General features: G+C 50.2%; 1 protein-coding gene and 1 long non-coding RNA gene across 11 annotated transcripts in view; both read left to right on the forward strand.

Moving 5' to 3' along the window:
- CADM1 (cell adhesion molecule 1) overlaps positions 1-15,248 on the forward strand; it is a 103,610-nt gene extending 88,362 nt beyond the window's left edge. For 4 of the 10 annotated variants that reach the window (XM_050323247.1, XM_050323242.1, XM_050323245.1 and 1 more), the window contains 4 exons: positions 4,355-4,408; positions 6,316-6,396; positions 12,763-12,894; positions 13,086-15,248. In XM_050323247.1, the coding sequence (XP_050179204.1) occupies positions 4,355-4,408; positions 6,316-6,396; positions 12,763-12,894; positions 13,086-13,204 (386 nt within the window). In that variant the 3' untranslated portion in view covers positions 13,205-15,248. The remainder of the gene's footprint in view (positions 1-4,354; positions 4,409-6,315; positions 6,397-12,762; positions 12,895-13,085) is intronic. The other 6 variants (XM_050323248.1, XM_050323251.1, XM_050323252.1 and 3 more) reach the window with 2 other exon arrangements.
- A 1,547-nt stretch (positions 15,249-16,795) lies between these two features.
- LOC126644192 (uncharacterized) overlaps positions 16,796-24,653 on the forward strand; it is a 35,731-nt gene continuing 27,873 nt past the window's right edge. Inside the window, exons 1-3 of the long non-coding RNA XR_007629875.1 lie at positions 16,796-17,441; positions 19,034-19,141; positions 19,526-19,653. This is a non-coding gene — a long non-coding RNA (uncharacterized LOC126644192). The remainder of the gene's footprint in view (positions 17,442-19,033; positions 19,142-19,525; positions 19,654-24,653) is intronic.

Below are 24,653 nucleotides of genomic sequence, written 5' to 3' on the forward strand. Positions count from 1 at the left end.
ATCCACGTTGGACCTTGCTATTTTAGTTTCTTTTAACTCTGGTAAAGTAACTGGTTTTTTACTGACAGAAATCCATAGCGCAGAGCACCCAGTTTTCCTGCCTGCTCCCCTCAAGGTGTCGCTTGGATGAGGGCAGAGGTGGAACTGAGTGAAGCAATGGTTCAGCAGTGATGCCCCATGTCAGGAGAGGGGGGTTTGCCCTTCATGTCCCAAGTAACTTACCTACTTGGATGCATTTTCCCACTTAGTGTGTTTTCTCTGCCTGACAACCTCCCTGTGTATGTTAAATGTCCAGAGCCAATATTGGTAGCTTTGTGGTTAGGTGTTGATGCCTAAATGTGGGAAGGATCAGGCAGCCCGCATGCCAGTATGATCCTGACATCCTTTCTGGGTGTCTTGGCATTAGAAAAGGCTCAGTGTAGCCGTGCATTAGTCTCTGTGGTGAGGACAAGCCAGGCAGGCTCACTGGTGGCATGGGAGGCAGAGCCCTTGCCTGTTTCTTTAAAGCTTCCCCCAGTCCTGGGGAAGCCATAAAAAGCCTGTTCTTAACTCGAGGATGACCTCTGAACCTCCACTCTCTGTGGGGGGATCACTGCTAAGGAGGTGGTCAGCTGAAATGACAACCCATCCCAGTCAAACGAGCTGCTACAAACTTTCCTGCCTTAAAACCAGCCAGTTTGTCCTGAATTTTCCCACGCCTGCCCTCGTGGGGTGCTTTTCCGGTGAAGACTCTGAATTTCTTTCCAAGCTTGTGTTGCTGGAGTGTGTATGGAGTATACCAGGTGTTTCTGTATGTTGGCCATTTGTTCTTTCCGATGTCCAATGGGAGTGAGCATGTCTGTGAATGACTAGAAATGCATGGGCATGAATACAGCCAAATGGATTTTCTCCAAAAACAATTTTAAATGAATTGGGGGAAGAAAAAAGAAAACAAAACAAACAAAATTAAAAAAAAAAAGCAAAACCAAAAACCAACACAAAAAAGAGATTGCTAGCAAAGAAAACAGACTGTAAGGCCAGTGTGGAGCCAGCACAATGTTTCAATCGGGGAAAGGGGGTTTGAGCCATTTAAAGTTTTGGAGTGTATCCTAGAGGACTGGGGGGAAGGAGTCCTGTATGTGTGTGCATGTCCCAGTGGTAGCCAAGGCCCTGCCATTCCCGTGTCCTCCCGGAATGGAGTTGACGGCAGCGATGCATGAGTGACTTAACGCACGAACATTGTTAACTCTTTTGTTGAAAAATGAGAGCTTAACTGTGAATTTTCTGATGCACTTTCTCCTTTCTCTGCACTGTTCATTGCCAGAGCTCCAATAACAGCATGGTCATGGCCGGCAGGAAGGCTTGTGCTTCCGCTGCACCCCACGAAGCCGGGGTTTCCCAGCTTCAGCCCTCCTCCCTCTCAGTGTGCCCCTGTGGGGTCAGGGTGCCAGCGAGGCTGAAATCACAGGTCCCACTGTTTGAGCTGGAATATGGGGAGAGCTTGGTGGAGCCAGGAGCATCTGCACCTCTCAGTTGGGGGAGAAAGCCCTTTTTCTGCCATGCCCTTTTGCTTCTCCTCCCCTGCCCCTCTCCCCACCAAAATAAACATGCCAGTTTTTAATGTCCTGGCTGCTGTTATCCCTCAGTAGGTGGGAGAGTTTGGAGGTGCTGTCCTTTGTGGAGCCCCTCAGGTGAGACACCCAGCTCACTTTTTACCCTCTACACAAGCAGAATGTCTCTAAGCAGCCATGACCTTGGACACACTGATCATTTGCCCACTTTAACCCAAATTTTTTCCTTGCCCTGTTGTAAGCAGAGAGATTTAAGAGCTCAGAGTGATCCCCCAGGATGCAGGCACTGCCAGCACAGGGTATTGCACTTGCAGCCCTGTCCATCTGTCCGGCGATGGGGCCTCAGAGGTGCTCCCCACTCTCCCACCAAGGCAGGAACCAGGCACTGCTGCCTCAGCACAGACAATTTTTGCTCATCCTCATGGAAAGGTAGGGTGAAAAAAACCTTCTCTGAAGCTGGCAAAGCAGGAAGCCTGGAGTGAAGGTTAAAATAAGGAAAACACACCCATTGCGAATGAAGAGTGATGAGAAAATACCTTGCCCATAATGCAGCAGGTAAATTATTTTACAGGCTGGAAATCTTTGCCCAAAGGCTCATGTGGGATTTTAATTGCAACCTTAAGAGGGTTTGGTACACTTTGGAACAGGTAACACTACTGTGTTACGCTCTTTTTGGGTTTTTTGATAGCTCAGTCACTGAAAAATGAGTTTTGTTTGGCTGCAGCCTAAGCCCGGCTGTGCCACAGCGCCGGCTGCTTGCACACCTCGACAGGGGCTACGGAAAAAGCCTCAGAGCTTTCTGCATTGCCATTATGCTCTGCCTGTCCAGCTGCCTCAGTCCCTCTTGGAAATGCCCTCCTTAAAAGTACAGCTAATAGTGAATACGTTCCTCAATGTATTTTACAGATCCCGTCCTTGGGGCGGTTGAATAAAACATCACAGCGCTGTCTGCGCCCGCTGCGGGTCTGTGCAGCGCCACAGAGCGCGGCATGAAACGGAATCCCTAATTGCTTATTTAGAGCCTGAGACGGGAGAGAAATTGGCTTTTCCTTAAAAAACGGAGGTAGTGTGGGAGCCCAAAGAAATCTAAATATAGCCAGGGTGCCAGTGTGGGTGCTCGGTCAGGCTGAGGATGCGCTTGCTGTGCCAACTGCGCCCACCGAGGATTTATCATTTCCAGGGAAATGGAGCCTAGTGAAAAGTGCCCTTTCATTTGCCTAACAGGAGTAGTGGCAGTCTTTCAATTCATCCCCTCAGAAGTGAAAAGAAGGGGCTTTAGTAGCCGATATGAAAGTTTAATGAGAAAAATCAAGAAGTAATTTGCCACCTATTTAAATGCCTCACAACAGGTTTTAACACCGCTCGGTGGCATTTGTGAGTGTCCCAGGTGCAGAGAGAACTGAATTGTGGAATTGTTGCACATTTTCTTTTGAAAAGGATTTTTCTTTTTTTTTTTTTTTTTTTTTTTTGGTGTCATAAAAAATGCAACATTGCCCTTTTTCATTAGTGAGAAAATGTAGTTCCTTCAAAAGGGAGGGAAAGGCTCTACAGAAGCAATTTTGGAGAGAGAAAAGTTAAAGGGCTCCTCTGCTGAGCGCAGCTTTGCATGGCCCATGCTTCTGTGAGTCAACTGTCATATTTATAGATCGTTCGTAGAAAAAAGGCTCCTGAAAATCTGAAAAGGGCTCCCTGAAACCCATAAACAAATTTCTTGCTATTAATCTAAGTGGCTTCCCACTTCAGAAGGTAATTCCAATGTAGCTTCCAGATGATGTATTTAAAATCCAGTCACTGAAAATGAGTTTTATTTTTAAAGAGCAATACATATGTATGTATTGCTGCTCAGCAGTGGAGCCAGTCTGCACACTGACCAGACTGCACTCACAGCTGTCCTGCTTAGCACACACACATCACTGGTAGCAGTCTGTGAGCTGACAGTTCCAGGTTCCCCAGTGCCCAGGGATGGGGAATCTCTTCATGGGATTTTTTTTCCTTCACTTATGCATTTGCTTTAGCAGCCAGCAGCAAGAGTGAGCCCACAGGGTAATGCTGCCCCACCCCTCATTTCAGTAGGTCTGGGTGGTCTGCAGGCACTGGTTTGCCCTGTGACCAGTGCTGAGATGTCCACCTAAGGGGCAGCTCTGCCTGCAGACCCTGGCACTTCCTCAAACTCCCGAATGCACAGCACGAACACCCTCACAGACAGCACTGGCTGCCTGTGGTGGCCATGACTGCATGCCTCCCTTGTTGCTCTTTGAGCTTTGAGGACAGATGCTTTTCCCATACACCCATCACATTTGGGCAAATGAACAAAAGCCGGTTTTGCCCGATAGTTTGGCAGAGGGCACAGCCCACAGCCTGCAGAGGTGCCCTGCGGCCGTGAAATGAGGTGCTCAGTATTCATATTCACTCACTGACAAGCGGCCAGGCCTGTCACCACGACCGAAAACAATTGGATTGGGTGCAAAATTGGAAGAAAGTTTTCCATTGTTCTATGTATCAGCCTGGACTAAATTGGGAAATTGCCAAAGACAGAGTCTGGGGGCTCTGCATGCTGTTATGAGTGAGTGGTCTCGATGCCATGTCTCGTGTGCCAACAGTGTAGAGCGAGGAGCGTTTCTGTCTGTAATGCAGGCCACGATTGCACTTGTGTCACATGATGGCTCTGCCCACACCAGCAGATGGTGGCGAGTGACTGATGCATTCTCTTTTTCCCCCCAAGAAATTCATCCTCAGTTCTTAAGTGTGTTGTTTTTTGTCGCTTGAGAAACGCAGAGAAAAACGAGTTTGTTTTTACTTGTAAGGCTTTACTCAGTTGCCCAATTCGGCCGAGGAGCTGGACTATGGGGATCTCTCAGGTAAGGGCTAGTCTGTAGGTAACCCGCTGCTCTCCTTCGCTAGACACTGGTTCCACTCTGATTTCTGCATCTTGGCCATGTTGCATTGTGCAGTCGCTGTGGCGCAGCCATTCTCCCCATGCTCTCACAGCTTGGATGTGCGCTCCTTTCTGTTGGGGTTTTCCTTCCTTTTTTTTGGTTTTGGCACCCATTTCTGTGTGGCACCCTCGGACATGGGGCGGGAGGTGCAGGGCGCCGAGGCCAACCATTGCAGTTCCCTCCTAGCTGGGATTTTTTGAACGCTGATTTGGAGACCAGCTGAGTTGAATCTTTGCTTGTAAAATGCTCAACTCTGCCATTTTCTGTGAAACCACCCTTAAAACCCTCAGCTGCTCGGAGATTCCTCAGCGTGCGAGCATCAGACTGGGAGTGAAACGGAGGTGATTGTTTTATCAGCGAGGCAAAACCAAATAAATGGTTCAGCCCTCTTTTTATCCACACTGGACTGGAAGGGGCATAGGACCATCCCTGTGGCTGGTCCTAGCCAACCAGCGCTGATCCAGCTTAAAGCACAATAGCATCTTCAGTGGATGCAGCTGGTATATTCAGAGCAGGGCCTGTACCAGGGGTACAAACCCAAAATCTCTGTTCTTCATGCTTTCCCATAGAAATCCACACAATTTTTTTTGCTCCCACTTGCAGAGCATCCCTGCAGACTCCTCATGCCTGCCAGGCTCTGAGGCTGTATGTGGCCACTCCAACACAGGGTGTAGAATCTCAGCCATAAGGCAGGAGCAGCCCTTTGTCCCTCCAGGAAGAGTCCTGGCCAAGGGGATTGTGGCTCAATGTTGTTCCCTTCAGGGGTTCTAGCATGGAGGAAAAAATAACCCCAAAAAAAGCAAACACCCGAGTCCTCACTCTGTCAAATAGATACTTCCCTTTCACCCAGTCAAATCAGGAGCATCCCATCCTGTCAGCAACTACAAGTGTGCTTTGGTCAAGAGGTCAGAAACGATGGATTCGTTCCAGGTGTGTTGTAACACTGAGCGATGCTAACGATTATTGTTGCAGGCCCAGTCCAGATCCCGTAGGTAAGACACACCATGGTTCCTGTGAATATCCCTGAGGGATGGGGAATAATTGTTTTGCTCTGATTAGCTTTTTTACTTCTTAAAATTGTATTTTTTAAGGAAAAATACACCATTTGGTGAATGAAGAGAACAGGAAACGATTCCACAAAGGAACTGCCTGAAATTGGTGTCTGCTCCACAACCTGCCCTTCCCAGCAGTGCCAGTCTCTGCAGCCAGTGCTGAGGCTGCGGAGCACTCGCACTGCCAGGAGGGGCTCACACCTTTACCGGAGCACACAGCTCAGTGTTGTCCTTGTTCTGAATCTGGAATGGAAGCCAAAATTTCCCCCAGCCTACCGGAATGCAGCACAGCCAGTGCCCTTTGTGCACTGCTGAACATCCATTTTGGAGCATCCAGTTTGGCTACTGATTTAATTTTTTTTTTCCTAAGAATTTCAAAATTTTGCTTGTTGCTCTCAGTTACTCCTGTCTGCCCAAAGGGCAGTCCTTCCTGGTCAGGTGTGGCCAGGATTATACCTCATCAGGTATGAGGGAGCACTAGAGAGAGAGCCCTGGGCTGTTCTCTGTTACAAAATAAGCGGCCTCCATCCCATAACCCCTGCTCAGAGTGCTGGGAAACTGAAACCAGGTCCCATTTTTGGCCCCGGGTCGGCACATTTGGGTCTGTGACAGGTGGTCCAGGTGAGTGCTGGAGCTGAACTCTCCGGCGGGAGCGGGCACTGGGAGCCCTGGGGACTGTCCTGTGGGATGCAGGGCGTGTGCCCACCCCCACGGGAGACCGTGGTGTGCCGGGCCTGGGGCTGCTGCCGTGTTTGCTCAGTGTGCTGTTCCTTCCAGGTACTCCTGTCCCGCTAACAGCTTCAACAGAGGCTCTGCCGACCGTGCAATTAAGTAATGCATCCCTTGCCTTCTACCCAGGTAGCCTGAGTGCAGAGCCATCCTGCTCTTCCCAGCCGAGCTCTGTGTGTCCGTGCCTCTTGCAATCCTCCTCTTGTTCCTCACATCCCGAGCCCTCAGGGTGCAGAGAGGGCTGGCCTTGCATCCCAGTTCCTCATTGCAGCCCGGTGCAGTCCGACAGGCGGGATTCCTGCAGCGCTGGGAATCGTGAGGGCAAACCACTGTCTGTGTGTGTGTGTGTGCACACCAGCACACGTGCAGACGTGGTCTGTGTGTCTGTGTGTGCACACCTGCACACACACACATGCACAGATGTGGTCTGAGCTCAGCGCTCTGGGGACCTGCCCCAGCGCTCCCTGCTCTGCTCCAGAGTGTCAGTGCCTTCTGTAAAACAGCGAACGGTCTCGATGGCCCCATGTAGCCTCCACATCAGGTTGGATTACCTGATCCAAACCTGGTTAGCACCTTTGCAGAGGGGGTGCTGAGGGCATCCAATGCTGTCGACGGCGAGCGAGGCTCCCTTTTCCAGCAGAGGAGTCCACGGGAGCAGCTGCGCAGCGCTGGGCACTGCCAGGGTGAGCACATCTATTCAAACAAAGCTCGTTATTTTTCAGGAAGCGATCTTGAAATGGGTCGCTGAAGGGGAGCTTATTGATTGAAGAGGGATGAACTCAAATTTCCCTGGCTTAAATTAGACCAAATCCAATTAAGATACGACAGGCAGGTTAACGCTGCTCTTTAATGGCCCCTCAATAAATTAGAGGAGGGGTTGTCCGCTCCACGCCACACTGTGGGAAAGAACAACATTATTGCTCATCCTGTCATATGCAGGCAGTGATTTCTGTCCTCCCACGTCGTGGCTAAGCAGTTTATAGTGTTCATGGAATAACAACAGCCTGTTCTTCCACCAGCACCCCCACCAAGCCCTACCTTTAGTGCTGCTCCATCATTTCAAAAACTTCAGTCCACAAAACGTTTGACCCCAAATGCAGCAGGGAGATGTCAGTGCAATCCTGACGTTTCCTACCTTGAGGAAAAAGGGATAATTGGCTAACGAGGTTTTCAGAAGTGCCCAAGTGACTTAGGGCCATTAGCATCCACATCATGAGCTGTGGGAGCTTCAGTCATGTTGATGTGATAACCATTTAATAAAATAAATAGTAACCAGAGTTAGAAGAGATCACTAAGTTAGGAATTCTTCAAAGCCAGTGGCCTAGGTTTCCTTCCCCTGCCGTGATGCAGATGTTGCCTGCAACTCTGGGAAGCTCAGGAGCTATCAGTGGGTTCACTGTGTATAAGCTTGAGCATGTGCACACACACGAGTTCAGCCCACGCTGTCCAATGTCAGGAGTTTGACATTAATTTTCACCCAGTAATAGAAGGTAAATTTTTGTGGGAGTGCAGCAATAAATCCCAATATGCCAAAATTAATGTATAAACTACGTTTCCACAGAAATCATCTTCTGTTCTCTGCTTTTACAGCAGCAGTGCCCATAGAGGAGGGTCAGGGTGGTCCAGAGATACCCCAAAATGTTACAGAGCATTGGACTACAGAATGCAAAGGCTGAGGCAGGTGAGGAGGAGGGACAGGAGACTGGAGCACCACGCAACAGGGGCTCTATAAAACCTGGGCTTTCCCACACCACAGCAGGACAGGCTGTGCCTCCCAGTGCTGCTTTTGCTCCACACCTCTGGCACAGAGCGAGGGAGAGCGTAGTCAGCTGGAGAGGGTGCTGGGGCACCCAGGGAAGGGCACTGTTTGAAGCAGCAGTAATGGCAGGACTGGTGCCAGCTCGCCCCAGCTGTGGGAGGTCGCCAGAAGGAGCTGCTGCCTCCAGGTGCTCAAGGATGCTCGTGGGTGCAGAGGGCTCCCGTCACCAAGGTGAGCCCAAACCTGCTGCTTCAAGCCTCACAGGACCCATTGCTGAGAGCGTGGGGAGTGCTGAAGGTAAATACAAGGCGGTTTGACCCAAATAGGTCTGAAGCTGTTGGCGTGGGTGTAAGTAAATGAGATTTAAAATACAGGCAACCAGGTCCAATCCAATCTTGCTTTTAGTCTGGAGAAGCTGCTGCTGACAGAAAGAGTGGAATATCCGTAGATACATCTATATTTAAAACCTCATTAAAATGGAATTGAGTGGAACTTTTTATTGAGAAGTGGGGAGCAGGAAAGTCTTTCCTCTGCCAAACCTCAGTGTAAGTGCTGACCCAGACTGCCAGGGTGTTGCTATTACCATCATGAGTATTTTTCTTGAGAGCCCACAGAAAGCTGGTTGTAGCAGTTATATCAGCAGAAATTTTAGAAAACTGGAGATCATCAATATATTTATTTTTAAAAAAGGATCTCCCCCAAAGCCCCTGTAGCTGAGAATCTGCAGGTTTGAATCACAGATGTTGGTTGTCAGTACTTAGATGGACAATCCCCAGCTCAGCATCTGCTGTGTTGCTCCTGACCCTTGGAATTAGTTCCTTAGTTTGTTGATGAGCAGGAACCAGCCCCAAATCCCTTTCTTTCCTGTCTACATGCTGTTTGCTGAACTGCACTTTTTGTTTAAAGGAAAACTTCAGGGTATAATCACTATTTTGTTGATTACATAAGCAGTTGGTTAAAATAATCAGCAAAAAATAGTTTAAAGCTACCTAAGCCTCTTCCTGGCCATCCCCAGAAGGGGTCCCACAGTGCTCCTGTGCTGTACAGTGGTTTTGCTCAGTGCTGCATCCCATGGAACCCTGGCATCCCCTGATCTGGGGCACAGCCCTGCTGTCCTTCAAGAGGAGGCAGCACAGAACTTGAAAAAGAAAAATTGATTTTTTCCTGCTTGAGTTCAGTTCTGGCAGGTGGATTGTACTGTTACCACTGCAGTTTTCCTTTAAGGTGCTTTGGTGCCAAGCAAAGCATCGACCCAAAAACAGTTCAGCTGAGGTGCACCGTAGCTGCAGAGTAGCCCTAAGGGGGGCATGTTGGTGACAACATGCTGTGATGTCTGTCCCTTCCATGCCTTTCCCTCCCTCCTTCTACCCCCACCCACAAAAACCCACAAGCAAATTCAGACCAAAACCATAATAGGCAAATTCCTGACGATTTGCTGTAGAGGCCAGGATCCAGCTCGCTCCAATATATATTAACATCCTAATGGGAAAGCTCTGCATGTATACATTTACTGCGCCCTGACAAGAGGGAATTAAATGTCAGAAGGATTTGTAGCATCTGTAATTGAATTGGTGCTGAGAAAAGCAAATCTTGAGGAAGAATAACATATTAGGATTAGCAAATAATGTGGCATTTTGTCAGTTCCTGCCATCTCCGCTGTTCCCTCTTCAGCAATAAAGTTGTGATTTCTGGTTTAATCAGAGATAGGAGGCAGGAATAGCTTGGGTGAATTGGAGACAGCATTTAAAGCAGATTCTGGTTGTTAAGGTCAAGTCTCTCCTGGGCACAAATTTGAGGAATTATTCCTTGCTCCATAGACCTGACACTTTGTTAATTAGCAGTGAAATAGCGAGGGGCAGGATGTGAAGGGGCTGTTCCTGTGCTGGCGGTGCACAGACAGGTTTGCTGGGAGCAGTGTTGGAATTGCTGGTGGTGGAGTTGGGCTTTGCTGTGCCCACGGTGCTGGCAGGCAGAGCTCTTGGTGATGGGTCACACTATTGGAGCATACAGGGTTTGAGGAGCTGCTGCAGGAGGAATGTTTTAGGTCATGTGTAAGCTTGAAGATGTGATTAGCCGTGTGTGTAACAACATGAACTTGGGGCTGGCACCTGGCAGGGGTCTTCCTTAACAAAAATAATTGAGAAAAACAGCCCTGCATGTCCCAGTAGGCAAACTCATACCTAACAAACTGTGCTGAGCAGAACTGCCAGCCAGGTTTTAGGCTGAAGTGCCTTCCCAGGGAAACCCTCTCTGCGTGCTCTCAGGTGATGCCATCCTAAGGGAAGACTTGGGGGCTGTGTTGGGTGCAAGGCATTGGCACAGCCCCTGTCTCTGTGGTGGTGGCTTGGTGTGACAGAGCGGAAGCTGCCACTGCCAGCACAAGCGCACCACAGCTTCGTCTTTCCAGAACTTTAATTTATGGTGATGAAGAAAAAATGCCTCTTGATGCAAAATCCTGCTGGAAGCACATTACAGAGCCATAACTCAGTGTGTTTATGCCCCTCAGCTGCTCCAGATGTCAACAAACCACTCATCTGCCCAGGCTGGGATGCTGCGGGCTGCGCCGAGCGCAGCTGAGCAGAACCGGGAGCAAAGTTTCTAAAAAAAAAGTAAAAGAAGAAAAAAACGGAGTGAAGCATGCCTAAAGCAGCTGCTCCAGCAGATGAGCCAGTTTAGTTGCTTTGCAGAGAGCAACTAAGCACAGAGGCCGGATTAGCTGAGCTGGAGCAGTGGTGAGAGGGCTCTGTCAGAGCAGGAGTTCCCGGGATGCCCAGAGTGGCTGGTTTTCCCCCACCTGCCATCTTGGGCAGGCGGCAGAGCCCGTGCCTGGGTGAGGGGTCAGCTTGGCACCCCACAGCGCATCCGTGGGCACCTTTCCCATCGACACGCAGGGATGCTTGGCCGCTCGCCAGAGCAGCAGACGCTGGGAAGCCGTCGAGGCACAGTCTGTTCCCATTGGAGGTGAGACAGAAGGTTCCCCTTTGCCATGCTTTTGGATTCCTTGGCACAGTCTCTTCACAGTGATATGGCTGGGGGTTAGGGGACGTTAGGCAGCAAAGGCTTTTGGTTTGCAGGGGAATCTTTTTTGGCCACAGTTTTTAGCTGGTTTTTGCTTCTCAGCCAAGCTGCTAGAAGGGGCTCCCTGCTCCATGGTGTCCCTCGCTGTGCCCTGGCTCAGCCCAGCATCCCCCTGCTCTGCTCTCAAGAGGTTACTCGAAGGGGCCTTTTTTCTTAAATTGCTTTAATTAAAAGGCGCTTTATGGTGCTCTGGGTCCCAGGTTATTTACTTGGGTCCCTCAGTCCTTAATCTTGGAGCAGAATTGGAAATATCGATAGAAAGTGTAAATCCCAGCTGCTGCTCGAAAGCTTTGTATCAGGTCTTGGCTCAAAAGAGCCCCATTACCTTCAGCTGTCACGGATCTGTACGCTTGATCGATAAACTTCAAATATTATTAGAGGTGGAGGCTTCAGAGATTTGCTCTGTTCTTTGGAGGGAGACGGAGATAAATCTTTCTTAAAAATTGACTTGCATTTGCTCTCTCAGTCGTCCTGGCAAAACGCATTTCTCCGAGGTGTCCAGGCAGGCGCAGGCAGGGCAGATTTATGGACCATGTGCTTCTTGTAGTGAAAGATTTAAATGGTAAATCCTTCACATATGACTTCACAAATCATGTAAAGTTAAAAGATTTTTACCGTTTCTGTTGCTGCTGTGCTTAAATTGTAAGGTATGGCCAGTAAATCATTTTAATGGAGGTGTCGCGCTTGACTCACTAAAAAAAAGAGACAATGGTTTAGCTTCTATTCCAAAATGTTAATGTATTAATCAGCGGGAGAATAATTGTTTTTTACTGCATTATAAATCTCAGTTGCCATTAGGATTGCAGCGAGGGTTGATGTAGCTGCGTTCTTAAATTAAAATTGTTTACACTGCTATACATTCATTTTACATGGCCATAGCTCATCCGGGGTTCATTCCGGAGCTGTTCCTCCGCCACATCAGTCATCCCTCTCCCGGGTGACGGCGTCTCGAGGGAGAGGCGCTTCTGAAAGGAAACTAATTGTGTGGTGAGGAGTTAAATAAACGCAGTAAAGCAGTCGGAGGCACCGTTCAGTTACTGTTCACACTCGGCCTCGGAGTGGGTGTTACAGTTTGGGTCAGGAGTGTTGTGTCCTCGTGGGCAGATTGAGCAGCAAAGGTGGCGGCTAATGGTGGAACCGGGGCAGAGGATGGTTGTAAACAGATTTTCTGTGCTGGGTGGGTTGGGTCTGGGGCAAGGAGTGTTTTGGGCTGAAGTTGGAATATTTTCAACAGGGCACTCGTTAATGACATTTCTCAGAGCTAAAGATTAATATTCCCCTACATCACTGCTCTTCCCATTGCCCCACTCACCAGGGAGGCTGAAATCTGGGGAGCATCGTAGGGAAATTTCCCAGAGCAGGTTCCCACCGATGATTCCACGTGCCCACCCTCCCCTCTCCCAGCTGTCTCCCACGTGTGTAGTTGTAGTGCTACTGCTTTTAGCGGAAAACACCTCACGAGTCGAGCTGCCAGATCAGTTCGGCTCCGGACGAAGTTCCTCTGCCTGAACTCATCTGTCTAGTTAGCTCCGTGCTTCACCCCTGCTCCTCTGGAGAGCCCGAAGGTGGCTCTTCCTGTCCTCGGAGCAGCTGCAGCCTGACCTGCCGAGAGCATCGTAGTAAGTCTCCAATTCTTATTCCTCTTCTGATCTCGACAGATTCCCGCGCAGGTGAGGAAGGGGCGATACGGAGCGTGGACCACGCCGTGGTTGGCGGCGTCGTGGCCGTCGTCGTCTTTGCGATGCTTTGCCTGCTCATCATTTTAGGGCGATATTTTGCCAGACATAAAGGTAAGGCAAAGACCAAACCTGGAGCATGAAGGGCCTGGCACGTGTGTCCCCTCGCTCGTCAGGTTGTCCTGTCTGATGCGACAGACCCCCCAGTTTCTCTCCCAGTGGCATTTTTGTTTCCTTCATCAGTCTCTCCCTCGGCACCATGCCAGGACTCCTGAGGAGTCACACAGCCTCCTCTCCCCTTGCAGGTACATACTTCACTCATGAAGCCAAAGGAGCAGATGATGCGGCCGACGCAGACACAGCCATCATCAACGCAGAGGGGGGACAAAACAACTCTGAGGAAAAGAAAGAGTACTTCATCTAGAGCAGCCTTGGTTCCCATGAGGTGTCCAACCGTGGACGGTTACTACTGGCCCTGTTTAAACGCTACAGAGACAGTGATCTTGGAAGTTGCAACCAGCTTGTGTCTTTTTTTTTTAAGGGAAAAAAAAAAGCAAATGGGTGGAGAGCGGTGAGGCCGGGAGGGTCCGGGATTCGCTGTGTAAAAATATTCCTCGTAAAGTACACTCTGCTGTTTGACACCTCAGTTCGTTTGGGTTTTCTTTTTTTGGCCAAGTCCAGCTTGGATTTAGTTTAGTGAAGTCATTTGCAGAAGATTCTGTGCCTTGTTTAATTTCTGTTCGTTCGGGTCGGGGGGAGGCTGGGAAGAAGAGGGGCTTCTGTGCGTTAGTTCCCTTCGGGTTTCTGTGGCTCTTCGTTTCCCCTTTCCTGTTTCTGGAGTTGCCAGCTGGGACCCCGTGGAGTAGGTGCGTTTCTCTGAAGGTGTTTCCCCTTTTTTCTCTTCACCGGTTTCCGTTCAGAACTCGAGCTCATCGGAGGAGAACCAGCACATTTTAGATGCGTAGTTTGCAGTTCAGTGTGCCCATGTCCCGTTCCCCTGTCACCGTCAAGGCTCGGATAACACTCCCCGAGCCTCTCTTTGTGGCTGTTTCAGGTGCTTTCAATGGTGGCGGCTGGGAAATGGGCTGGAGCTCGGCAGAGGTGCTGCTCGGCCACGGGGACGCAGGAGTGGGCTCCTTGCTGGGCAGGCAGAGCCCTCCCAGGTGCAGGGACATCTCTCATCCTCTCCTGCTTGGCAGCCTCAGGGGCAGCAGGTAAAACCCCTCTGATGTGTGAGCCCAGACCTGGAGAGCGGCTGGATGAACAAAACTGCCTTTTTTTCTACCCGCTAAGTAAAAGGTGGGAATTCGCGTTGAAATGAGCGTGCTAATGACCACTAAAGCCATAGGTGCACAGGAGACTCTGGCTCAATCGGAATCATAAGCAACAGGTAGCAAACCGCAGCGGGAGGACGGTATAAAGTTATATATGCTGACTTTTTTTTGGTGAGTAATCATGGATTTCGAGCGATACTTTTTTTATTGTGTTTATGTGGCAAGTGTATCTCATTTATTTAAGGGAAGCATTAATCTTAGCGTCAGGTTTGGGGACTTTTTAGGGGTTTTCAGGGCGGGGGGCATTTTTGTGCGTTTGTTTTTTAATTGTTGTTTTCGGTAGAATCATTACAGTGCGGGATTCCTTTGGGACCGGGGTGGGGCCTGGCGCAGTGAGCAAGCCCGTTCTCTGGCAGTATTCCGTCTTTCCCCTCTTCACGAGCAGAACCTCGCGAAACGCCCTTTTTTCCGAGCAGATTTTGTCGAGCGCAGCTCTTTCCTGAGCCCTCAGCACCATTGCCAAACCCCATCGCGGTGAGAAGCAGTCAGGTTGGAGCCGGGGGCTCCGTGGCCCGGCGGGACGGGACGGGCATCCTGGCCTTGAGCAGCCCATCTTTGTTTGGAAGTGTACCGTAGTGCAGTGTTACCGATGTAACTTTGACTTACAATGTTGACATGTCTCAGGTTCATGTGTTTGATTGGTGTTTTCCGTCTCAGGTAGATTGCAAAATTTCGGCCCCACGCATTGGAAAAATGAAAAAAAAAAACAACACATAAAAACAGGAGAAAAAAACAGGAAAATATGAATTTTAGTTGTATATCGGTTTATGTATTTTTTCTTCAGTATACAGTGCACTGTTGAAATGTATTGTTGAGTATTACTTTGTACAGCTTTAGATCATTAGGATTTTGAAGCGTGAAGAAAGAACAACCTTGTTTAAAGGAGGATCACAAATGAAGGATGCGGAACTGATGATAAACAACCTTGTTCTTTATTTACCCGGCCTTTTTATTTTTTCCCCTTAGGCCAGTTCTGTTTTAAGGTGTCCATGGAAGATGTTACAGTGTAAGAAAATACATATCCATCTGTTCCCATTCACATTTTGTATTGGTTCATGTATCCCATTTTTACAAAGGAAAAGAAGTACTATAAAATATCTGTCTTCTTAATAAAAAAAAATTAATGTTACAAAACTAGATCTTGTTTTGAACTCTTTATCCCTGACTGTTACAGAGACCACCATCAGAGCTCACCCACCGACATGGGCAGAGGGAGCTGGGGCTGGGCAAGTGACACCCAGCACTGCCTGGGGTAAGAGGAGTTAAACCTGATGCACTGAAGCTGCGTTAAATATAGAGTAGATTTCACGAGTTTCTTGTTTATAGTTGCTGAATTGTTTTATTTGGGGGGTATTTAAGTGGAGAAAATTGATCTGTCACTGATATTCCAACCTTCCTGAGCTGGGGTAGGTTGGTACACAGGCTTTTAATAGCATACATGCTTAATTCTTGCCATGGAAGGTGAGTGTTGAAATACGTGACCTCCTTTGCCCTGTTTCCCTCTCCCATTCAGTTCTGGTGCTGCCAGATTTTCTTGCATCTCCCCTTAAAAGTACTGGGGATTTCCAAATTGTGGCACACAATGTCTGTTCTCCTCAAGACACCAAACTCCAGCAAGTGCTGCCGGGAAGGATCCCTTTGCCTCCTCTGGGCCTCGGGCAGCTGTCGATGGCGGCAGCGCACGCTTCTCCTCCATCCTTTCCCTCTGCCGCAGCCCCCGGAATCAGGCTGCGAGGCAGCTGCGGCGCTGAAATTAGAACCATCAATCTTTTATGTTTTGCACAAAGGAGGAGGGGAAAGACAATTGCTTTTCGAGGAGATCGCACTGAGGGACGCGCTGCCAGAACGGCTGCGCTCAACCAGCGCTCAGGGGGAGCCGCACGGACCAGGCGCGTGTGCCGGAGGCGGCGGCTGCCGCTGCTCCAGGGCCGGAGTCCAGCTCTTGAGCACTCGGTGCTTCTCATGTGATCATGTCAGAAATAACGTTTTTCTTAGAGAGAAATTGTGACACTGAGGGAAAACTGCAGGGCAAAGCCAAAAAAGCAGCTCTCCCCTTTCTTACCCGAAATGAGCGGAGCGGCTTTGATGGTTTCCATGGCTATTGCAATTATTTCCAATGCAGAAGAGGTTTGAGACTTGCAGGCCCCTGGTGCCGGCTCACGATGCTTTTCTTCTCCTCGAGCCAGCGCTAATTGCGTCTCACACTTGCAGTGTCTGTAATTTATCCTCTCAGGGGTCCACATCTTTCAGGGTTTTAAGGTTATTTAGTGGTGCTTTTCTTCACATTTCCTACTTGGTCCTTTGCTTTTACACATTATAAATGGGTGACAAGAAACTGTACCTGTAGTGTGCAGGATCAGATTCCTGTTGAAACCCTCTGTATTAATTTTCAGACACTGAGATATAAAAACATGAATGGGGAAAGCTGGAAAGAGTAACACTGAGCAACAAGTCCCAGGTGTCCAGGTTAGGATACTTCACATGTTCCCCACAGATGTGACACCATGGCTGCTGAGCCTGTCCTGTTACACAGAGCTGAGGACACCGTCAGGTTTTTATGAAAATGAAGAAAATGATCCTTACTTCAAATAAGAATGTAGTCTTTGTCCTGAACTTCACAATTGCAAAAGTTGCAGAAGTCCTAATTGCACAATTACTTTATTGGGTGAGTAATACAATTCTTAATTTTCTTCTTTTTTTTAACCACATACAGGTTGGAATTATTTTAACTGAGTAACTGAGTCCAACCTGTGCAATTACAGCCTTTTCTGCCAGGCTGAAGTTGCCAAAAGTTTATGCCACGTAGAGTAATTAGCAATAAATGACACTGCAGCTCACATCAGGTAACATGTACCTGGGTCCTGGGCTGGGTGATTGAAATACACAGGAGCGGGGATGAGGCGTGAGGGCGCGTCTGGCAGCATCGATCCGCACCGGCCAGTCAGTTCTCATCAGAGGGTCCTGACAAGGGGCTAATAGCTTTTTCTGAAGATCCAATCCTATTTTCCAGGCAGCGGCCGGTGTTGTGCCGCCTGGGATAACATCTGCTCCGGGTAGCATCGATCGGACGGGGGCACGTGTGTCCCCCCAGTGCTGGGTCCCGGCAGCTTTATCTGGATGTATAATTTTGGTGAAGGGGAAAACTCAAATTCCATCTAAAACCCATCACCTGGGCTAATAATTTACATCTGAATTAGTACAACCAGGGAAAGAATTTCGGTCTACTGGTCACTGAGAATTTAAACTGGCCTTGTCCTGTTTCCAGAGTCAGAGGTGGAAGTGATCCCTGCAGCAACTCCAAGTCTCTCCTGGAAACCTGTGTACACGGTGAGCAGGGCAAGGGCCTAATGGGGTTTTGGGGAGGTGCAGGAAAGATGATTCTGCAGATGGACAGTGCTCTGCACACCCTGCAGTGGGCTGCAAACTGACGAGCTCCTTGGTGAGCTTCAGTTAAATAAACAGACTGGGTAAATAAACAGATTTTAGGTGGGAAAATAAACTTTAAGTGAAAAAGTGAATTAACAAACTTTAAGTGAAAAAATAAACTCTAGGAGAATAAACAAAACTTAAGTGCAATAAAGAGCTCGAGTTAAATAAGCAAACTGCTAAAGTAATTGACTAAAGGCCAACTGAGGGCCAGTTGTGCTGCTGGAGCCTGTGAGAAGCAGGGTAAGAGCTCAGCCATCCTTCCCAGCAGAGGCTCTTCTGGAGAGAGACCCCTTGGAGCTGATGTGAGGGAGGACATCACCAGCTCCTCTGGCCCTTTTCTGCCAGAGGATGCCAAGCAGATGGATCCACACCTGGTCCCAGTAGGATGTTTCCCTGTTCCATGTCAGGTCTGCTCCTTGCTCACCTCTCCGGGTTCATCCTCTCCCTCAGTCACCAGAGGTGGATGGACTGACAGACCCCCATGCTCTGCTCAGAAGGACTTGTCGGTGCCTCACACCGAGGTGCCAGTGCTGGCTCTGGAGCTCTCCATCCGTTCTCCCTGTCAGCCCAGGCCGAGCTACATTCATATCAACTCTAACCCCTGTGCCTCTGCCTATCTCCCCAGCCGTGTTCTCCAGCTCCAGTTCCTTATCCTGTTCTGCAGGGTAGCAGCAGCCCTGTAAGTCACAGACCTGGAGTGATGTGGGCAGCATAGGAATAACACCTACAGATGGAATAGGGATGCAGAATATAGATAGGGAGGGTATGGAGAGATGCCATTCAGCAGTCCCTCAGCTCTGCAGTTCCAGGTGAGCAGCGTCTGGGTGCTGGGCAGCCTGAGTGTGGTTTGGGGACATTCTGCCCTCCAGATGCCAGGGGAACAGAGCCCCTTCAGAAGAGCAAAGGGATTTGGTAGCCCTGGGAGGTTTAGTTTCTGTCTTAGGACTGTGCTGTGAGCCAGACCCACATCTGCCTCCCTGCTTCTCTCTGCATGGTGGCTGGCAGAGCTGCCCTTCTGCCCTCTCCCTGGAGAAATCCTGGAAATCCTGTTTTCCTGCTTTGTATCCCAACAGTACCAGTGCTGTCCTTCACATCTTCCCAAGTCCCCAGGTACTGGCTCTCAGCATCCTTTGGGGTGAGCAGGATCCCCTCTTCCTCAACAAACTGCCCAAAAGTGGGATTCCCTTGCTGCACTGGTGCCCGTGCAGCCAGGGGGTGGTTGGTACCATGTCACTTCTGGGGTGCTGAGCCCTCGGCTTGGGTACCCCAGGTTAAGCATCCATCAGAGCACCACCACCCCTCCCAGGAGCCCTCACAGCTCCCTCCTTGCTGCAACAAGCGGGGTGAGCAGCACCAGCAGCACCTCACCCACCGGAGCACACTCGGAGCAGGCACGCACGGAACGAGCAAGCGGGAGATGTGAAGGCTGCCAGGAGTAAAGGGAATATTTGATCAGACGCCCTCCTCTCTCCTCTGTTCTCTGCTCTCAGCCTCCCTTGGGGCCAGCACCTCACTGCCTCTGAGCACCACAGCTGCGACAGGTTGGCAGCAGCTCCTCAGAATGGGACCTGCACGGGAATCTCAATGAGATGGAAAAGGTAATCTCCAGCCTTGACTCTCCATGTTGTTTTCTTCCCTCGTTCCTTTGCCCCCTTCTCTGTTCCATCTCCTCTTTGCTGTTTTCCATGTTTTTCAGCTTTCCATTCTCCATACCTGGTCCCTGTGTCTGTTGCCAGGATGGGAGGTGCTGGCCCATGCCCCCTTGCTGGGGCATAGCTTGCTCCAACACCATCCTCCTTCTCGGATGTGCCCTTTGTCCATGCTGTGCCTTGGGCATTCATGTCTCTCAGCTCTTCCACATTTCCCAGACTGGACCCTGGCATTAGCACTTCTTCTGAGAGTCCTTTCAACGAGTCTGGCAGAGGCTCAGGTCAAGTGTGAGATTTCACACGCTCTGTGATGATTTTCTTTTTTTTCCTCAGCATCAGAAAACAGCCTCTTACAATGGAAATGAGCTCCAGCCCAGTCACAGCATCCCAGGGACATCATCCATCCCCATGCTCCCACACAGGTGATGCTCCCGAGACAGCTCTCATGTGTCCCACCACAGGTAACGTGCTCCCAGCTGTGGGGGGGGACATGGTGCCTGGAGCATTGCTCCAGCAGTGACCAGGACCTGCCAGGATCCAGGCTCTTTCCCACACCCAGTGGCCAGGCAGCCTTTCCCTGCACAACCCTGGAGTGTTCCCTCCCTCGCTGCTCCTGTCCGCAATCAGCCCGATTATCCCTGGTAATTGTCCCTTCTCTGGGTAATGCTGCTGAGCAGGGACAGGGAGCGTGGCAGTGTTTTTCTGTGACTAAGAAAAGGTGTGTACGTGGCCTTGATTGCAAATGAAAAATTAAGGCCCCGTGTCTTGCATTCATTCCCACTTGATTACACACCAGTACGTAAACAAATCTTCACCCAGTTGCCTGAGGGGTGTCAATGATCCACCTTTGCTTCTCTCGCCTCTCCTCCAGCAAATCTATAACGCATTTAATCTTCGCCACTCACTCTCCTCAGTGTTTAAATGTCTAATTTGCTGTCGAGCGTGGCTCCAATTCTCCCTGTGCTGCCACTGACTCTGGCTGGTGTTTGCCTGATTGCTTGGCTGCTTGGCTGGAGAGTCGGGGTGCACTCGGCCCTGGGGCAGAGGGGCAGTGGCACTGCCCCAGGCTGTGCCCTGGGGCCGTCCTCGGTGCTTGTGCCACAGTTAACAGGCTGCTTTGGAGCAAACCCAGAGCTTCACAGATTTGTCTGCAAGTGTTCACTGCACCCTGGCGGGACTGCAGGTTCCTGTGCTTGTGAGCATTCAAATTTGGGGTGCTTTAGGCAGAACTGAACAGCGTTGGAGCTGTGCCTCTCTGCAGCCCTGCCTCTGTGCCTGGGAAAAGTGTGCTTAAGGCAGACCAAGAGGAATGGTACAAAGGGAGGAAAACAGGGATCAGGATTTAGGTGGGATGCAGGCCAGTTCCTGATCCTCCCCCTTCTGGGGAGGCTGGACCAGTGGGGTGCCCTGTGGTGCCCGCCTCACCCTGCCCCTCCCCTGTCCTGCCCCTGCCCAGCTGTGGCCAATTCCCATCCACACCTGTGGGTGCTTGGGGCTCAGCCCAGAGCAGACCAGCAATGGCCACCAGCGAGGGACATGAGGACTGTCTCTGCAGGTAAGGGGGGCTTTTTGGGGGGTTTGGCTGTAAGGGGGCAGGTGAAGCTGGGGGGAGCTTCCCCCTGTTGCCAGGTACCTGCAGTTGTGTGGGTGCTGTGTTTGCCCAAGGCTGTGTTGCAGGGGAATGTTCTGCACTGCTCACCTGGGAGTGTGGATAAAAGCAAACCTGGCATCTATGTAATTTGGAAAACCAGCAAGCTATGGGAGGGAAATTAAACCTGGGATGGCCTGGCAAGCTCCAGGTTCAGGAGCTGGGTTACAGGAGAGCTTTAGCAGATGGTTATGCAGTGAGGCAATGGAATAAGGAGCAGGGTTTGCTGAGGATGTTGGACCCTTTGCATGCTCAATGGAAACTCTCAGGCTTCCCCTGTTTGGACTGGCAGGGTTGGAAGTAGATCATGCCAAGTGTGCCCATCAAAGCCCTCAAGCTCTGGAGGAGCTGCCATTGCCTACCACCACTGATGTGCTCACACCATCTGCCCCAGCCCGTTTGGTCCATGTGTGACTGGGGACTGTGTCTGGCACTGGGAGTGCTGCTGGGGATGTCTCTGGGGCTGGGGGCACCCCTGTGGCTGGGTACAGAAGCTGGCAGCCCTGAGGCAGAGCCACATTCTTCCTCTACTGTTCTCCTCAGGGCCATGTTTGAGTGCACTCCTGAGGGTGAGTCTGCTTGAAGCAAAACGAGTTCAGATTATCAAGCTCTCCATAAAACTTGCAACACATCTTCTTGTGTCTGAGTGTGTGTATATGTGCTGCTTTCTTTTTATTTAATGCTCTATTGAGGTCTGAGGCTTTTCCTTCCACTGGCTTTTATCTAGTCATGACTCCTACAATATTTAATCTCTATCAGAAACTGTAAGCCCTGTATTTATTTTATGGGTCAGTTGTTCATCCTTTTCCCTTGATGTTCTCCCTGGCAATGGATAGTGTGGAAGGTGGAGAAGGAAAGAAAAGGAAGAGGCGGGGGGAAAGAAAGCCCTGCTTGTTTCTGCCCGTCAACATTTGTCCAAATGACAGGGTGACAAATCAGAGCTCTGAAGGCTAATGGCAGGCAGAGAAATCCAGTGGAGAGTAAACGGGTGCATGAAAGGGTTCGGTGGAAATTTCCATCCCCAGGCAGAGTGTCTGGGGAGGGCAGGCAGATCACAACCCTGTCTGAGGCAGGCTGTGTGCTCCTCTCTGCACAGTCCTGACTCTCCTGGGGAGAGACTCAGGTGTCGTGGAGCTGGAACTCGGGCACCTGCATCCTTACCAGTGCCAGTCTGAGTCTGGCATCAGGGTCCTGTGCAGGTGGGAGGCTGGGAATGGCACCAAGAGAATCCACAGTCCCCATGCCTGACCGAAAGGTGACACACCCACTGCTCTCATTGTCACTTTACTATCTAGAAAGTCTTTTTTCAGATTTGAGATGAATAAAAGATTAGATCTATAGGGGAGAGACAATGCCAAAGGTTAAGGTGATCCACTGAATTTACTGTATTTGCTGCAGAGGCACAAATCAGGAGGAGACAGGTGCTGCCTGGACATCCCAAATCAGCTTTAAAGATCTCCCTGCAGCCTCTAGTCCTCCTTGGGGTGGTGAGGAAGGAGCAGATGGAGCAGCATCCTTCCATGGAGTCCTGGCTTTTCTAGGGCAGGTGGCTTGGGATGGTGCAGGGTGGAAGCAAGACACAGGAGCTGCTGCCGGAGCGGGGCCAGGGAAGGAGTGATGATGTATTATCTGGGGGTAGAGAAGTGCTTGCCAGCTTGTTGACCCTTCCTGGTTGAAAGGCAATGAATATTTCATGTCTCCAGCACTATCTGCAGCATGGGCAGACAGAGAGCCTTTTTATTCTTCCTCCTACCCTTCGCCACCTCCTCCTTCCCAAAGTCAGGAAAATCTGTCAAAACATTTATCAGAAATGTGTGTGAACTGGCTAAGCACTGCAAGGAGCTAATCTGTGTAGAGCTAATCTGAGTGAACAAAGTCACCACAGGCTTGCCATGGGCACTCTGATAAGGATTTATCATTGGGAATTCAGGTGAAACATGAACTGCCTCTAGAAAGTGGGCTGCAAACACGGTGCTCTGCCAGGGGTGCACCTTGGGAGCCATCAGGAAGGGAAAAGTGAAGCTCCCCACCATGGTCATGGGCAGCATGAATTAGTAGGATGTTTCCTCTGCAACAGGTGGAATTTGGATGCAAAGAGCACAACTGGAGCACAAACCATGCGTTGCTCCTCGTGCAGAATAGCCGGGGCCATTCTTGCAGCATGGCTTGAGGTCACCGCTCCAAAGCCAAGGAGCTTGTTCATCTGCTTTGTTCCCTTCCATTTATTTGGGATGGTTAAAGCTGAATTCTCCTGTCAGCTGTCACCCTTCACCCTCTTTGTGCTTGATCTGCACTGAGAAATGGGCGGGCAGCTCCAGGACGTGGCAGGTTGGGAAGTGGCAGCTCTCAAATTGTTGATTTCCTGATTTGCATCAGAGAAGCTGGAGCCAGGGTTGGAGGTGCTGGGAGGTGGTGAAGGCAGCAGTGCTGCTTTGTGGTGCTTCCTCAGTGCTTCCCTCTCAGCAGCAGCACTGGTGGTGATGGGCACGAGGTCCTGTCCTGGCTGCTGCATTCCCTCCACTGTGCTCCAGCTGGGATCTGCAGCCTTTGGCACCTCTCTCCTGGCATTTCAAGTGTTGCCTGGAGGCTGTGTCTCCTGTACAGGCTGTTAGCAGGGCAAGCAGATCCTTGGAGATGCCCACATGTGTCCTGAGCTTTACTCTGAACATCCTCCAAAGCAGGGAGTGGGCTGGCCCTGCGCTCTTCATTTTCTTGTAAGATGCAGGGTGGTACAGCACAAGCTGCAAGAACATCCCAAGTGTTGTCTGGAGACAACTGGCCAAGATACGGCACAGAGACAACATTTTAAAACCTCATTTAAGTGAACACAATGAGAGGGCTCTTGAGTAGAAGGAGAATTAATTAATCTCATTCCTACGTAGATACTTTTAATTAAATGGAAGTGCGTGGTCTTTTTAAAAAAAAAAAATATGGAGAAGAGCCGGTGTCTTTGTGAGAGCTTGTGGGAGGAGGATGGGGAGCAAGATTATTCTTTTTTTGAGTGTCTTCAAAAGGAATGAGCATCAGATCAGGGAAGGTTTGTATTGTCAGAGTGTGCACTGAACACTTATTTTCATCTGGGAGGAGGGCAAAGGCGTTTTCAGTTGCTCCAGGAGGTTGCTCTGTGCATGGCTCTCAGTGCTGGATGGCTCCGTGCAGGGCTGGGATCCCCATGTGGGTCTCAACAGGGCTGTGTCTTTAGATGGGCTGGCTCTGGATGTGCCTCTGTTCCCTGCTCACCTTCTCTGTGTTTCACTCTGTCTCCTCTCCCTGTGCTGATCCTTGCCCTGCTTGCTTGTTCACCACTCGTCCACGACACCGATTTGCCATCAGGAGGCACTGAGGGCTGTGGAGAGCTGACAGCTCTGGGCAGGGCTCAGGCAGCAGTGGCTGGATGTGCTGACTGCGTGTTCACAGCTCAGATGATGCTGTGCTGCAGCTGAGGCTGGCAGGAAAGCCGGGAGGTATCCAGGGGAGAGGAGTGAAATTCAATCAGAGAAGTGCGAGGTCTCTGGCGCTGCCTGGACGCTGCCAGCACGTGCCCAACTCGCTCTGCTGCAGAGCCAGGGCCCTTTGCATTGACTGCATTTGGCCAGAGCTTTTTCAGCTGTTAGTAGGGAGGGAGACAATGGGATTTCTTTTGGATGCGGGAAGCTGACATGGCCAGGGACCTCCTGGCTGTTTTGTCTCACTGGCATCTGCCAAACTCACTGCTTGTGAGCATCTCACTAAAAGCAGATGCTGCCACTCAAACACAGGGATGTTGTTTCACCTTCCAAAAGTGTAATTTAATTTTCCTAGCTGGAATGCTCT

The sequence above is a fragment of the Myiozetetes cayanensis genome, unplaced genomic scaffold, assembly GCF_022539395.1.
Source record: "Myiozetetes cayanensis isolate MyiCay16 unplaced genomic scaffold, myiCay2020 scf29, whole genome shotgun sequence".
NCBI classification, from domain to species: Eukaryota; Metazoa; Chordata; class Aves; order Passeriformes; family Tyrannidae; genus Myiozetetes; species Myiozetetes cayanensis.